The 12,678-nt window shown below is 38.3% G+C and overlaps 1 protein-coding gene across 9 annotated transcripts in view; it reads right to left on the bottom strand.

The window, feature by feature from the left end:
• Positions 1-12,678, bottom strand: part of RBM33 (RNA binding motif protein 33) — a 108,462-nt gene that overhangs the window by 83,605 nt on the left and 12,179 nt on the right. For all 9 annotated transcript variants that reach the window (XM_087730115.1, XM_087730113.1, XM_087730140.1 and 6 more), the window contains exons 3-6: positions 9,244-9,292; positions 7,133-7,209; positions 4,784-5,084; positions 2,495-2,605 (exon numbers count right to left, since the gene is read on the bottom strand). In XM_087730115.1, the coding sequence (XP_087586241.1) occupies positions 2,495-2,605; positions 4,784-5,084; positions 7,133-7,209; positions 9,244-9,292 (538 nt within the window). The remainder of the gene's footprint in view (positions 1-2,494; positions 2,606-4,783; positions 5,085-7,132; positions 7,210-9,243; positions 9,293-12,678) is intronic.

Raw genomic sequence — 12,678 nt, forward strand, 5'->3', positions numbered from 1 at the left:
AGTCCTCCTAATTTCTTACCAGCATAACCCAAGACACGGTTTAAATTTATGCAATGAGGAAACCCCCTGTCATAGATTTCACAGGAGATTAGTTCCAATATAAAACAAAGAAATGACGAATTCTAATTTTTGGAAGTTACATTTTTATGAACATTTCGTAGAAATAATTAGTGATATTATTACTCTAAAAATATTCAGGATATGGTAACTCATGTAACTGACAGTTTTACCACACCTATTTGCTGCTGAAACTTCTGGGTATTGGGTTTTGCTACAAAGCAAAATATTTTCTGAAGCATTGCTACATTTTTCAAGAAAGCTCCACAAAGAACGTTATTTATTCAAAATCCATCTAAACACTGTTTCAAATTAAACATCAAGTGAAAAAGCATGCCTTGAACCTGATCTGGCCAAGGACACAAACTTTTCCTGCCTCTTCCTCACATCTCCCACCCGAGTGCCACCCTCAACAGGTCTCTCGCTTCCCTGATTCACCAGTTTCCCCTCATCATGTTCCAATTCCTCAGCCAGCCAGCTCTTCTCTTGGTTTACAAAATTTCTTCATGCAATATAATAAGAGGCTTTATTTGGTTTTAATGTGGAAACTGCTTAAAATACAACACTACCAAACCCTTTTCTCTAGCAGCTTGCTCTCAGTTATTCAGATGCCAACTTTCAATCAAGAAATAATAATGCTATTTATTTGTACTGCATCTATTACAGCTCCACTCTTGTGTTGCATTTTCTACAGGAGAATGCCAACAATTACCCTTGTTTACAAGCAGTGAATGTTATAAGATTTAAATATAACACTCAAATAAAGAACAAAACTATTCAGAGCTAGAGGCACACATCTAACCATGTAATAAATAGAAGTGCGTACTCTACAAAGGTTATCTCTCTTGGTGGTATTCTCATTTGGAGAGTGCAACTGTGAGCCTACAGACAAATGTAAATAAGGTACTTATGAAATAATAAAGGAATAAAAAGATGGTATTATTTTAAAAACAAGAAACCTGTGGCAATCTGCAAGCCATCAGAATAATGCCATAATGTACATTAACAGAATAAAGATGTGGCCAAAACATTCATATTACATGATGAATAAATTCTCTAAAACCTCTATTAATAAAATCAATTAAAAACTTGCATTAATGTTACCCTTTGAATGACAGGAATTTAGTTCTGAATCAGACAAATTTAGACAACATGATTATTACAGAATCCTCACTAGTTCATACTCTAAAAATAAAGCTATGCTTTTTTAAAGCAGTAAGTTTGACAGTGAATCCCAGCTATGTTCTTAATTTTACATGATGTGCGGTGCCCTCCATTTCTTACAGATTGTGGCTGCAGATAGCACAATTGTGCCAGGCTGCTTTTAAAACACCAGAAGGAAAGCGTATATAATCCAGTGAATGAACAAAAAGTGTCGAAGTGTTTTACAGTTCTTTGGAAGGGTAGATTTAATAGTTAGCAAATAGGAAATTAACTATGTTTAAGGTATATTTGGTGTAAGATGTCATGCTTGCAAAGGCAAAGACTGAACAATGCAGGTGACCCCTTTCAATGGATCTCTCTCCACCTACCAAAGAATGTTGTTTTATTATAATAAGTTCCATACAACTAGAGAGTACCACAGCACACCCACTTTTTAGAACTTCATAGAAGAATGCTGCTGTGTCTTTGAGGAATTAATTGCCTGATGAGTTAAAGCTCCAAAGAGGGAACACATTTTGACTACACTTCTCAGCAGGTAATCCATTCAATCCTATTTAATTAAGAGGTGGAATAAAAGCAAAATTAAAGCAGATTCCTGTTGGGGAAAGGAAAAAAATCCCACATCAAAAACTTGCTGCAAATTAATAACAGGTATGATACCACTGTTCCAGGCTATAACCAGAGAATGTATACTTGATGGTTTTTGGCATAGGCTTTCTTCTTGCAAATGAAGGAACTCATCCTTTTTCCTAATCAAAGAATTAAGACAAACTTCACAGAAATTTCAGTCCCAATACAACTTCTTTCAAAACAACAAACAATCTGAACTTTGCCTTTCTAAATATAGAACCTTCCATGCTCTTGCTCCTTCTCAAAGTGGGATACCCAAGAACTGTATCTACATTCCCAACAGCAGCAAATGATCCATCTGGAAAGCGAGGCACCATAGCTATTAGAGATTTAACAGACAGCATGCAGTATTACTATCATTCTCCTACCAAAAGGGTCCCTGAAGTTTCTGATGTTGAACCTAAGATTAAATATGGACATTTTGAGCTCTCCGTTATGATTTTCATCCCAAGGGGGAGAAGGGATCTGATGTATCCAACAATATAGATGCTATCACAATTAAATCTTACACAAAGAGTAATACCACCAATAATGCAACATTGGCAAAGCTTCATCAGTTCTTACCCAGCAATATGGACAATTCTACAAATTCCAATTCTGAAACAATTGGTTATTTTAAATTTCCATTAAATTCACAACATACCTCCTCTGATTCATTTGTTATTGTCTGGGATTCTTCCAGCTCCTCATCAGCGGTATATTCTTCTTGTTCTTCCATTGCTTGCTCATTATATGATTGCATGTAATCTTCATCCTAAAGGCAATAACACAAGGTGAAAAGTCAGAGGCCAACTTTACAGAATTGCAAACCCATTAAGAGATGGGGTCTGTATGCGTTGTTACTGTTTCCCGAACTGGAAGAGAAGTACTGTATCTATCAGAACTGTCAATTATAAGTGATGTATCATATAAGGTTGTATTGCGTTTGTATGGCAAGGTTTTGGTAGTGGGGGAGCTACAGGGGTGGCTTATGTGAAAAGCTGCCAGAAGCTTCCCCTATGTCCGATAGAGCCAATGCCAGCCAGCTCGAAGACGGACCCACTGCTGGCCAAGGCCGAGCCCATCAGCGATGGCGGCAGCACCTCTGGGATAACATATTTAAGAAGGGGAAAAAAAAAACTGCATAACTGCAGCTGGAGACAGGAGTGAGAATATGTGAGAGGAACAACTCTGCAGACCCCAAGGTCAGTGAAGAAGGAGGGGAAGGAGGTGCTCCGGGTGCTGGAGCAGAGATTCCCCTGCAGCCCCTGGGGAAGACCATGGTGAGGCAGGCTGTCCCCCTGCAGCCCATGGAGGTCCACGCTGGAGCAGAGATCCACCTGCAGCCCATGGAGGACCCCACGCCAGAGCAGGGGGATGTCCAAAGGAGACTGTGACCCCATGGGAAGCCCGTGCTGGAGCAGGCTCCTGGCAGGACCTCTGGACCGTGGAGAGAGAAGCCCAGGCTGCAGCAGGTTTGCTGGCAGGGCTTGTCACCCCATGGGGGACCCATGCTGGAGCAGTCTGTTCCTGAAGGACTGCACCCCATGGAAGGGACCCACGCTGGGGCAGTTTGTGAAGAACTGCAGCCCCTGGGAAGGACTCACGCTGGAGCAGTTCGTGGAGGACTGCCTGCCATGGGAGGAACCCCCATGCTGGAGCAGGGGAAGAGTGTGAGGAGCCCTCCCCTGAGGAGGAAGGAGCGGCAGAGACAATGTGTGATGAACTGACTGCGACGCCCATTCCCCATCCCCCTGCTCTACTGGGGGAGAGGAGGTAGAGAACTCAGGAGTAAAGTTGAGTCCAGGAAGAAGGGAGGGGTGGGGGCAAAGGTGGTTTTAAGATTTGGTTTTATTTCTCATTACCCTACTCTGACTTGATTGGTAATAAATTAAATTAATTCCCCCAAGTAGAGCCTGGTTTGCCCATGATCTCTCCCTGTCCTTATCTCGACCCATGAGCCTTTCGTTATATTTTCTCTCCCCTGTCCAGCCAGGGTCAACCCACCACAAAGGTATAATTAGCAGGGCTTTTAACTAGACAATAATTTCAATGTTATCAAAACCATAACAGTTTTCATTCAGATCCCAGCAACGTCATCATAAAGATCCCATCTACTTCTGTACTTCTACATCCTTTGACTACAAATTCATAGAGCAAACATTGTAGCACTTTCTTACCAAAGGAAACATGCTCCTGTAGCACATTGCATTAACATCAGATTTTACCCCATCAAGAATATAAACACTCTTAAAACATTCTGCAAGTGCTCACACATAAACGGGTTTAATTCTGAACAATTATGAACAAAAAACGAGAGCAAAATCCTTCCCAAGTTTGCTTGTATTTTAAAACATCTTATTGATCACATACAGTTTTAATTAAATCATTTCACTAGCAATTAAAGCCAGTGCATGTTCTCTAATACACTGCTTAAATTATATTGAATTATGCAGGTGACATTTTCTGAACTAACCTCCAATCTCTTTATTCAGGTTTAGACAGTTCTCAGTTACAAAAAGGATGAACCAGCAGGACATCAATCACTTTGGGATATTAGCACCTTAAAGATGTCTTTAGCAGGTCAATAATCTTTTCACCTTCGAAGGACTTTATCAGATCTTGTCTAAAGCCTGGATAAAAGCTTTTGCATTAAGTACTTCTAACAATTGGCAGTGTATCTCCACCACACAAAGCTGTTTTCTTCCTTAAGGATACAATCCTCAAGGTCATGATTCTCCACTGCCTTCCAGCATGACAAAGGAGCATTACCTACCGCCAAACAAGCTGTCAACATAAACTTTGTCACAGCCTAGATAAAGAAACTGGCAGACAGTGATAATAGGTCTAATTTCCCCTCCTCCCTAGGGAGGTAAACAGATTTCAAATCAGTCTAAAACCCTATGCACGTGAAGCAACGTTATCTTTGAAGATACAATAGAAAGAAACTCACTGGAAATTCATCTAGGGGTTCATTGATTTCAAGGTCTAGCACTTCATCTTCTTCTCCAGGTTCTTCCCCATATTCTATTTGGTCTTCTGTCAGTTCAGGATCATTGCCTTCATAATGTCCTTCCTCTGCATACTCTGAAGCATATACTTCAGGTGCTTCAGATCTGTCATAAACAATTTCATCTTCCCCTTGGTCATACTCGGACTCATGCTCTAGCGATTGATCGTTGATCGTCTCAGAGAGCTCGTATGATGTGAGTATGCTGGACGTAGCATTGAGGCTAACTGTGACACCTTGAGAACTATGGTATAGGGGGAAAGAAATTCAGAGGTTGAAGCATAACAGTCAACTACTCACAAAGATTTAGCAAAACAAAGCCAACAAATACAAATTCTCTAAGTTGCTGGACAAAATTATACCTCGCACACTATTTGATTCCATGCCATATTCTCATAATGCATACTGTACCGCAGCTTATCACCAGCTGCAGGCTATTTGACCAGGGGAATCAAACCAACCAGATGGTTTAGCAGCTCAAACTGGCAAAAGTCCTGCTTGGTAACGAAAGCAGACTGGACTCAATTTTAATTCAAAGACTAACAAAAAATACACAAAATTACTATAACTGCATCTGTTTTCCCAGTATTTCAGAATAAGCTAGTAAATTAATTTTTATTAAACGTATTAATATTGTTCCTTCTTTATTCTCTTGAATTGAAACTTACATTTTTATGACAGATTTAATGTTCTACTTAAAATAATGTAAAATAGTCAAGAACTGCCATTTAAATGCCTAAGATTTATTCTAACTTAGTAACAGCACTGGCACAGGCACTAAAAAAAAAAACCAACAACACAAAAACTGGCAAGTTTATAATCTGGAGGAAAAGCAAAACCTCAGAATTTACTGTTTACAATAGCTAGTGCCATGAACACATAAAAGCGTGACTAACCAACTGCAGACTACTTATAAAAGCAGGGGGGAAAAGCTCTTCGTGATTTGATGGCTCTGGGTACAAGGCAAACAATTTTCTTTTATTGCATTCCTATTATTCACTATTTTCATAAGTTTGGGGGAACAAGATCCAGTCAGCTTTGAGCTATTTGCATCTGTAAGACGGAGATTTAACACAAAAACGAAGACATTATGCAGGTTTATCATTAACCTCCCAAGTATAGAGGCATAAATGAGTTTGAATGGAAATAGAGGAAGAAGGGAGAGGAGCGGAGCAACGCTCTCACTCCCTGGCAATAAAACTGCTAAAAATGCAAGACTTGTGTACAGAAACCCGCTTCCACTGAGCAATATTATCACACTTTAGATACTTTCTCATCACTCGTGCAGTCACATAGCTATCCCTGCTGCCCAGGGCTCACAAGGAGGAAATCCAGAGAAGAAACAGCAAGGACTGTAACTGGGATTCCCCACTTTGAAGGGAACAGTCCAATCCTCACTCTTGCAGGGAGGAAAACAGCAGCCAATGGAGAGACTGATGGCCTGAGGTATTTCACTACACCTTTATCAGTCCAACACAGGGACAGGACTCCTTATCCTAATTCCAGCCAGGGACAGAACAGAATTCTCAGAGCATATACATATGCATATATGTTATATATATATTCATACCCCTTCAGACAACATGCCTGCATAGCATGCAACAAGTAAAGGAAAAGCTGGCAAATCACACAGGCCATTAAAAGCAGCAGTGGTACTGCATCACAAGCATCTTCCTTCCCCCTTCAGTCCAGCTTGAAAAGTAAAAACGTCAAGACACTCATTATGACTTGTAATGCCCATAATTCAGTTGTGGAGCTGTATCACCACAGGGTATTCACAGGGCAAGATCCTCAGTAAACTCCCATGGAAGTACCTGCTCAACCCTATGAACTGTGTTCTGCTGTGTAATTGCATACAAATATTTAAGCCACAAATCAAGCCTTACAAACTATGAAGCTCCCCTCCTCAGGGTCTTAGGAGTTAAGATATATTTTTAAAAGAAAGATAGCAGAAAAGGAAGCTGACAACAATACCAAGAAGGCACAGAAAAAAAGCTCTGTAAGTATTTATAAATAATTCTAAACACATAGGAGATGACACTGTTTCTTCTTTATAAACTTTAAGAGATTTGAGTTAAATTTATTAGATTTGAATAAACAAAAAAATTTTACTGAAATGTTAAAAATGCTACTGAAGACATTATATATACATCATTAAGTAGCTGACTAGGTAAAAAGCAAAACTATTTAAGTATATACCAATAACTTCAGTTTAGTAGTTACTAGTTATCAGTAGTAGTAGTCATTAGTAGCTTAGAGTTATTCAAAACACAAGACTTGCAAAAGAGATACCGGAATTCTTGTTCCTCTTCATTGTCACTTTGCAGAAGATCATCATTCAGCTCTTCATCTGACAAGTCTGACTGATTCTAGGTTTCAGAAAAAGTCAATCATGAATATAAAAAAGGATATAAACTTTTAACTAGGTACTGAAACTACTAAAACTTCTGAACACTAAGTATTTTTATGAAGAATGCATCCCAGACTAGAGATCATATCTTCAATGAAATTACCTAATTTGATGAGAAAAAAATACACTACACAAGACAACAAATCTGAAAAATGTTTGACAGTCCTACAGAAATTTACAAAACTCAAATTTGCCTAGCTATCAACGCTTTTCACTGACACAGTCCCAAATATAGCCAAAGACAACAACTCACTTAAAATACCAGGAAGAAAGGTTAGCTTTAGTGCTCTTATTTAACTGCCTTGTGACCTTGGTACATTAGGCAACTCAAGAAAAACCACTAAGTTACTGCAGTTTCTTGGAAGCAGAAATACTTAGGAGACTGGAGGAAAGGATATGATGATATGAAGAAAACTGAAAAACCGTATATTAGTTTGTAAGTGAAGAAAAAAAAAAAGAAGAAAATATCATGCCTTTTCTGAACTCCCCTTAATTTGTCTACCATACTTCCAGTTGTTTTGTTTTTTTTTTTAAATAATTGCCCACTAGGAAGAGATAACTGCTTTTTTTCTCAGCAATGTTATTTCCATCCTCTAAAGTAGTAGGGGCAGAAAGGTTATACAAGGGTAGATTTATCTAGGACTGGGATGAGATTAAGTAGAAGCAAGTTTAGCCTAAATAGCTCAGGGAAAACTTCCGGAGAAATCTATTATTACTCCATCACATGACTCCATACCCACAGGTACTGCTCAGAGACCTGTAACATGGCAAACTGCAAACAATAATAGAAAAAGCACAAGAACACATAATACATTGGAGAAATCTAGTATTGGTTAGTATTCATACAGATAATTTTTTTTAAGATAAGTAAGTGGCTTTATCAACTCATGTTTCAACTATAAAGAGGTATGCAATGTTAACTGGTTATGTTTTTGATAATTGCATAACACACATCTGCAATCCCTATCCTCCCGGTATTTTATTTTTTTAAACCAGTATGAGAGACACAGGAACTTCCTAACTTTAATAGGGATTACTTACAGAATAATTTCAAGAAGCTAACTTCCAACATTTAGAGTGTGATTATAAAAAACTACATCAATTAAAACTCAACTTTTACCAGTTCTGGGTTTCTTAAACCTATTCATCTCCAGCTAAAACTTTAAAAACTATTTTCTAAATTAATTCAGTTAGCAGATGAAGTGGAGAAAGCGGTGACCAGCCAGTTTTGATTTCCAAACAGAAGCCCTGTCTTCTCCTGCAGATATCTGGCAAATCCAAATACACATTTAGCTGTTCTCATAGAGTTCAATTTTGGAAACAGGTATGAGAGTGAGGTGTCCACAGCAGACATGGGGGAACTCATTTCTGTTCTCCAATGCCAGCTGCTCCCATACCCTCCCCTCACTGTAGAAGGGGATATCCTCTGCCTACTCACTAGACAAAGTAGTAGTGGACTGCGTGCAGTGAGTAGATCTTTAATAGACACCACTGATTGCTTTTTTATTTACTCTTTGGTAAATACTGATGGTATTTTGATGAGTAACTTTTAATAGCCAGGAAACTGGCAGTTGAACTGAATTCTCCAGAACGCTAATCAGCACTCAGGAGGCATAATTAGGTTTTTTTTGTTTTGTTTTGAATTGTTAAGTCAATACGAGCTACAGAGAAACTGATTTTGAGAACCATCTCCTTTTTGAACCATGTTACCTCATGGTAGCAGAAGAAATGTCACCTCAGAAAAAAAATATTTTTTCTATAAGTTTTATTTTAAAAAGCCACACTTGGAGGTACGTCACAAAGGGAAACAGAGCTCTGGGGGCAGAGCGCTCTGGCAACAGGGCAGATCTCTGGTACCTGTGGCTGTCAGGCTTTGCGGAGGTGACTGTAAAATACGTACAAGGCTATACCAAACAACTGAAGTAAGTGGGTAAGTTGAACAACATTCACATTTTAATATCTGTAACAATTCACTTCAATACACATCTCTTACCTTTTTGCCAGTTAGCAAATCCTCTCCAAGCAAGTCATCATCAAGTTCACTGAAAAACATTAACAAATTTAAGAAGCTGAACCTTAGAAAATAGAAACAAACACCATATAGGGTATACACCTTAAAAAACTAATTTGAGGAGAATTATCACTGAGTCTGCACAAAGCTTTCCTTTCAGCAAAGTATTCAGCAAGTTGAAAAAGGAGATATATATACTTTTAAGTAAAAAAATAGACCATACATATTAAATAAGACTACTGTTGCAGTCATTTCATTTCCATATGCTCTCCTTTCCATAGCCCTCCAACTGTAACACAGCACATCAACCTAGACAAAGTGCAGGCATTTAAAACATGGTTAGCTAGGTCCCCACTCTAGATCCTTCCCTTCAAGGTTGTTTAGGCATGCTGTCCAAAGTGCTGTTTCCCATCTCTCGAGGGAAAAAGCAAGGGAGACAGTAATGTCCTGTGGGCAAGACTCAGTCTACAGGCCACCATGTGGCCCAAGCTGCGCTTCAGCAGGGAGGCGCTGGGAGGCCAGCTGGCCTGGGAGCCACTTAGGCCTAGATCTTTCATAAATACTTTATTCCCTCCTCCTGAAGTTGAGGGTAAGGTCAAACAGACATTTGTAGGATGACAAAATCGAATGCATGTTTCACCATCTTTGTAAGTGTGGCTAAGAATTCCGGAAGCATAGAAATACCTGGCTTACAAAACTTCTGCCATCACGTAGCACCTGTCCCATAAATAGGATGCAACACAAAGAACTACAGTCCAGATTAGTTAAGATTTAGCACAACTGCTTAATCTCATTCTTCATTCAGTGAAAGAATTACCTAGTGACAGGAGTAAACAGATTCCTCCTCCTAGAATAAACACTTATTACTGACAAATGCACATATTAGAACATGCATATCCTAAGACTAAAATGAGATGCCAGTGATTTGAAATATGAGCTGTATTTCAAGAATGTGAACCTATTTCTCCCTGCACACCTTAAAAAAAAAAAAAAAGCCTTAGATACTCATAAAAATTAAATACCCCAAAGTGAGAATGGGCTATATGAACAGAATGGAAATGTGTATAAGAGTTCCTTAGGACTGTATAGGAAGTACTTGAGAATGGGGAAGCCAATCCCAAGACATAAATCAGTGCTAGAAGTTGTTTTAGCAGACGGAAACATCTCTTTCAGAGCTGGCTACTGTACAGACAATACAGGAGGGGAATAAAAATCTTGTGGGCTAAATGATATTCCAAATCAGCACTAAATAGGATGTTATCATCCATACACAGTATTTGTTCATAGTTACTACCTCAAACAGTTCCAGGAATGACTGAACATTAACAAAAAGCAATTGTTTTGCGCTCACTGCAATATTAAACAAAAATTGGGACATAAGACATTTCATACATCCCAAAGAGCAAACTGACTAGAACTTAAGTCCTTTATTTCAGAGACAGAAAACTCTACGTAACAGAAATGGTTTCAGAAGAATTTAGAGCCAAAATTGAAGCAGGAAAAAGTCACTAATCTCTTCAGCTGCCAGTAATCTGACAAATGCACCAAAAGGTTTGAAAAATATTTCCCAGCACTATGGTCCACCACTGACAGCTTTTAATAAAGCCGCATTAGAGAAATTCCAAAAGACAGCAAGAGTATGTGTTACAGCAACATTCAGAGGAAAAGCAAGTTCAGGCAGTAAGAAATCCAGATCAAGAATGAATGGAAAAGAAGGCGAAAGATTAAATTAATTATCTAAACATAGTTAGGGCTATTCAACACATTACTAAAAAATATCCTCGATGCGATTTTTTTTTTTGAAAGATTAAACATTTGGTCAATAGAAGTAATCACTTATTCTAGTTTTTTTAAAAGCTTTGGCTTATTACTTGACAGTCAAAAAAATTCACACTAGCACATAAATGAAGCTCATAACAGAAACAAAAATGTTTCACAGAATGTCCCTCAAAACATATTAAAATATTCAATGTTATTCAATATTTTCATTGATAAATTAAAAAAAGAAAAATCACCACTGGTAATTTTTTGAATAAACAAAGTAATAGAGAAAAGCCTGCAAAGTAAGCAAGCTTCTTTTAAAATAGCCAAATCTGAAGTTATCTATCAGAAAGAAGAGGGGCCAGAATTACCAGATCTGACTAGTGAAACAAAAAACCAAAAAACAAAAAACAAAAAACCACAAAAAAACCCACCCACCCAGATACTAAAAGACCTTAGGTTAGCTGAGAAAAACAGACAAAAACGAATGGTTGCAATCTGATACCACATGAAGCCACACAAAATAAACTGGAATAAAAGTACACATCTGTGATAGTTCCGAAGACAACTCACCCTCACTATCATCAAGACACAAAGGTCTTTCCAAAACCACAATTCTAGAAAATTAGGGTTAAGATTATCTAAGAGTTCACTGCTCTCAGAAGAGACGGACCCATTTCCTCCCCTTCCTCAACTCCCAATACTCAACATTCCCCTCACTGAATGAAATCAGCTCACCAAATGAGGAAGAGAATAATAATAAAAAAGAAAGACAACAACAAGTGGAAAGTTTTCTGCCACTGTAGAGAAATAATCTCAGAGAAGGGTCAGAACAAGCGAATTTCAGCAGAAGTCAACTACTAAATCAGCCCTGTCATCTCACAGGATCGCACCAGACCTGCATGTTTTTCCCAAACCCAAGCCTTGGGCTACTTATAGAGATAAACGTATAAATTAACAGCCTGTGATAAAGACGTCAGACTGGCCCTTTCTGGCCTCCAATTTCATGAGCATGCCTCATTAAACATGAGCAGTAGCAAGGACACAAGTGTTTCAGGAAAAGAATTTGCAAAAAAAATGTCATGGGGAAAGTTCTCCAAGAACAATGTTACATTTGTACTCCCAAATAACTGGGGCCTTCCAGCTCTCAGTTATGACCCTCCAGTGCCTGAGAAAGGAAAGTGATCTGCAAATTCAAAATTATTTAAATGACTGGGGGATGGTACTCAGTTAAGTAGCAATACAGTAAGAGTTGATGGTTGATCAGGATGTATGACTAACAGCATAACTCCTTCACCCTCCCCCACAAAAAGTGATTTAGGTTGCAAAACAAAGCATGAAGGATTAAAAAAACAAGTCTACTGTGTTCATTCGGCCTTTTTTCCATCTTCAAGAAACTGTATCCTATACTGAATTAGGCCAGTAGTTAAAAAAATTAAAGCAATTACATCAGGCAACAATATATCTATGTACAGCATTTGTAATTGCCCAGACAACCATAGAACTTAACACTTCCAAAGATAGCTTGGCGATCTGAAAAGAATTAATAATAATAATAATAATAAAAATAAATAAATAAAAATTCCAACACGTGCAAATAAAATAATATTCTATTAGATACAGTTGCAAAAAAACATTTTCTGAAATGATCAGCAA

The sequence above is a fragment of the Nipponia nippon genome, unplaced genomic scaffold, assembly GCF_047370975.1.
Source record: "Nipponia nippon isolate SJK-2023a ecotype South Korea unplaced genomic scaffold, ASM4737097v1 scaffold_1, whole genome shotgun sequence".
In the NCBI taxonomy this organism is placed as follows: domain Eukaryota; kingdom Metazoa; phylum Chordata; class Aves; order Pelecaniformes; family Threskiornithidae; genus Nipponia; species Nipponia nippon.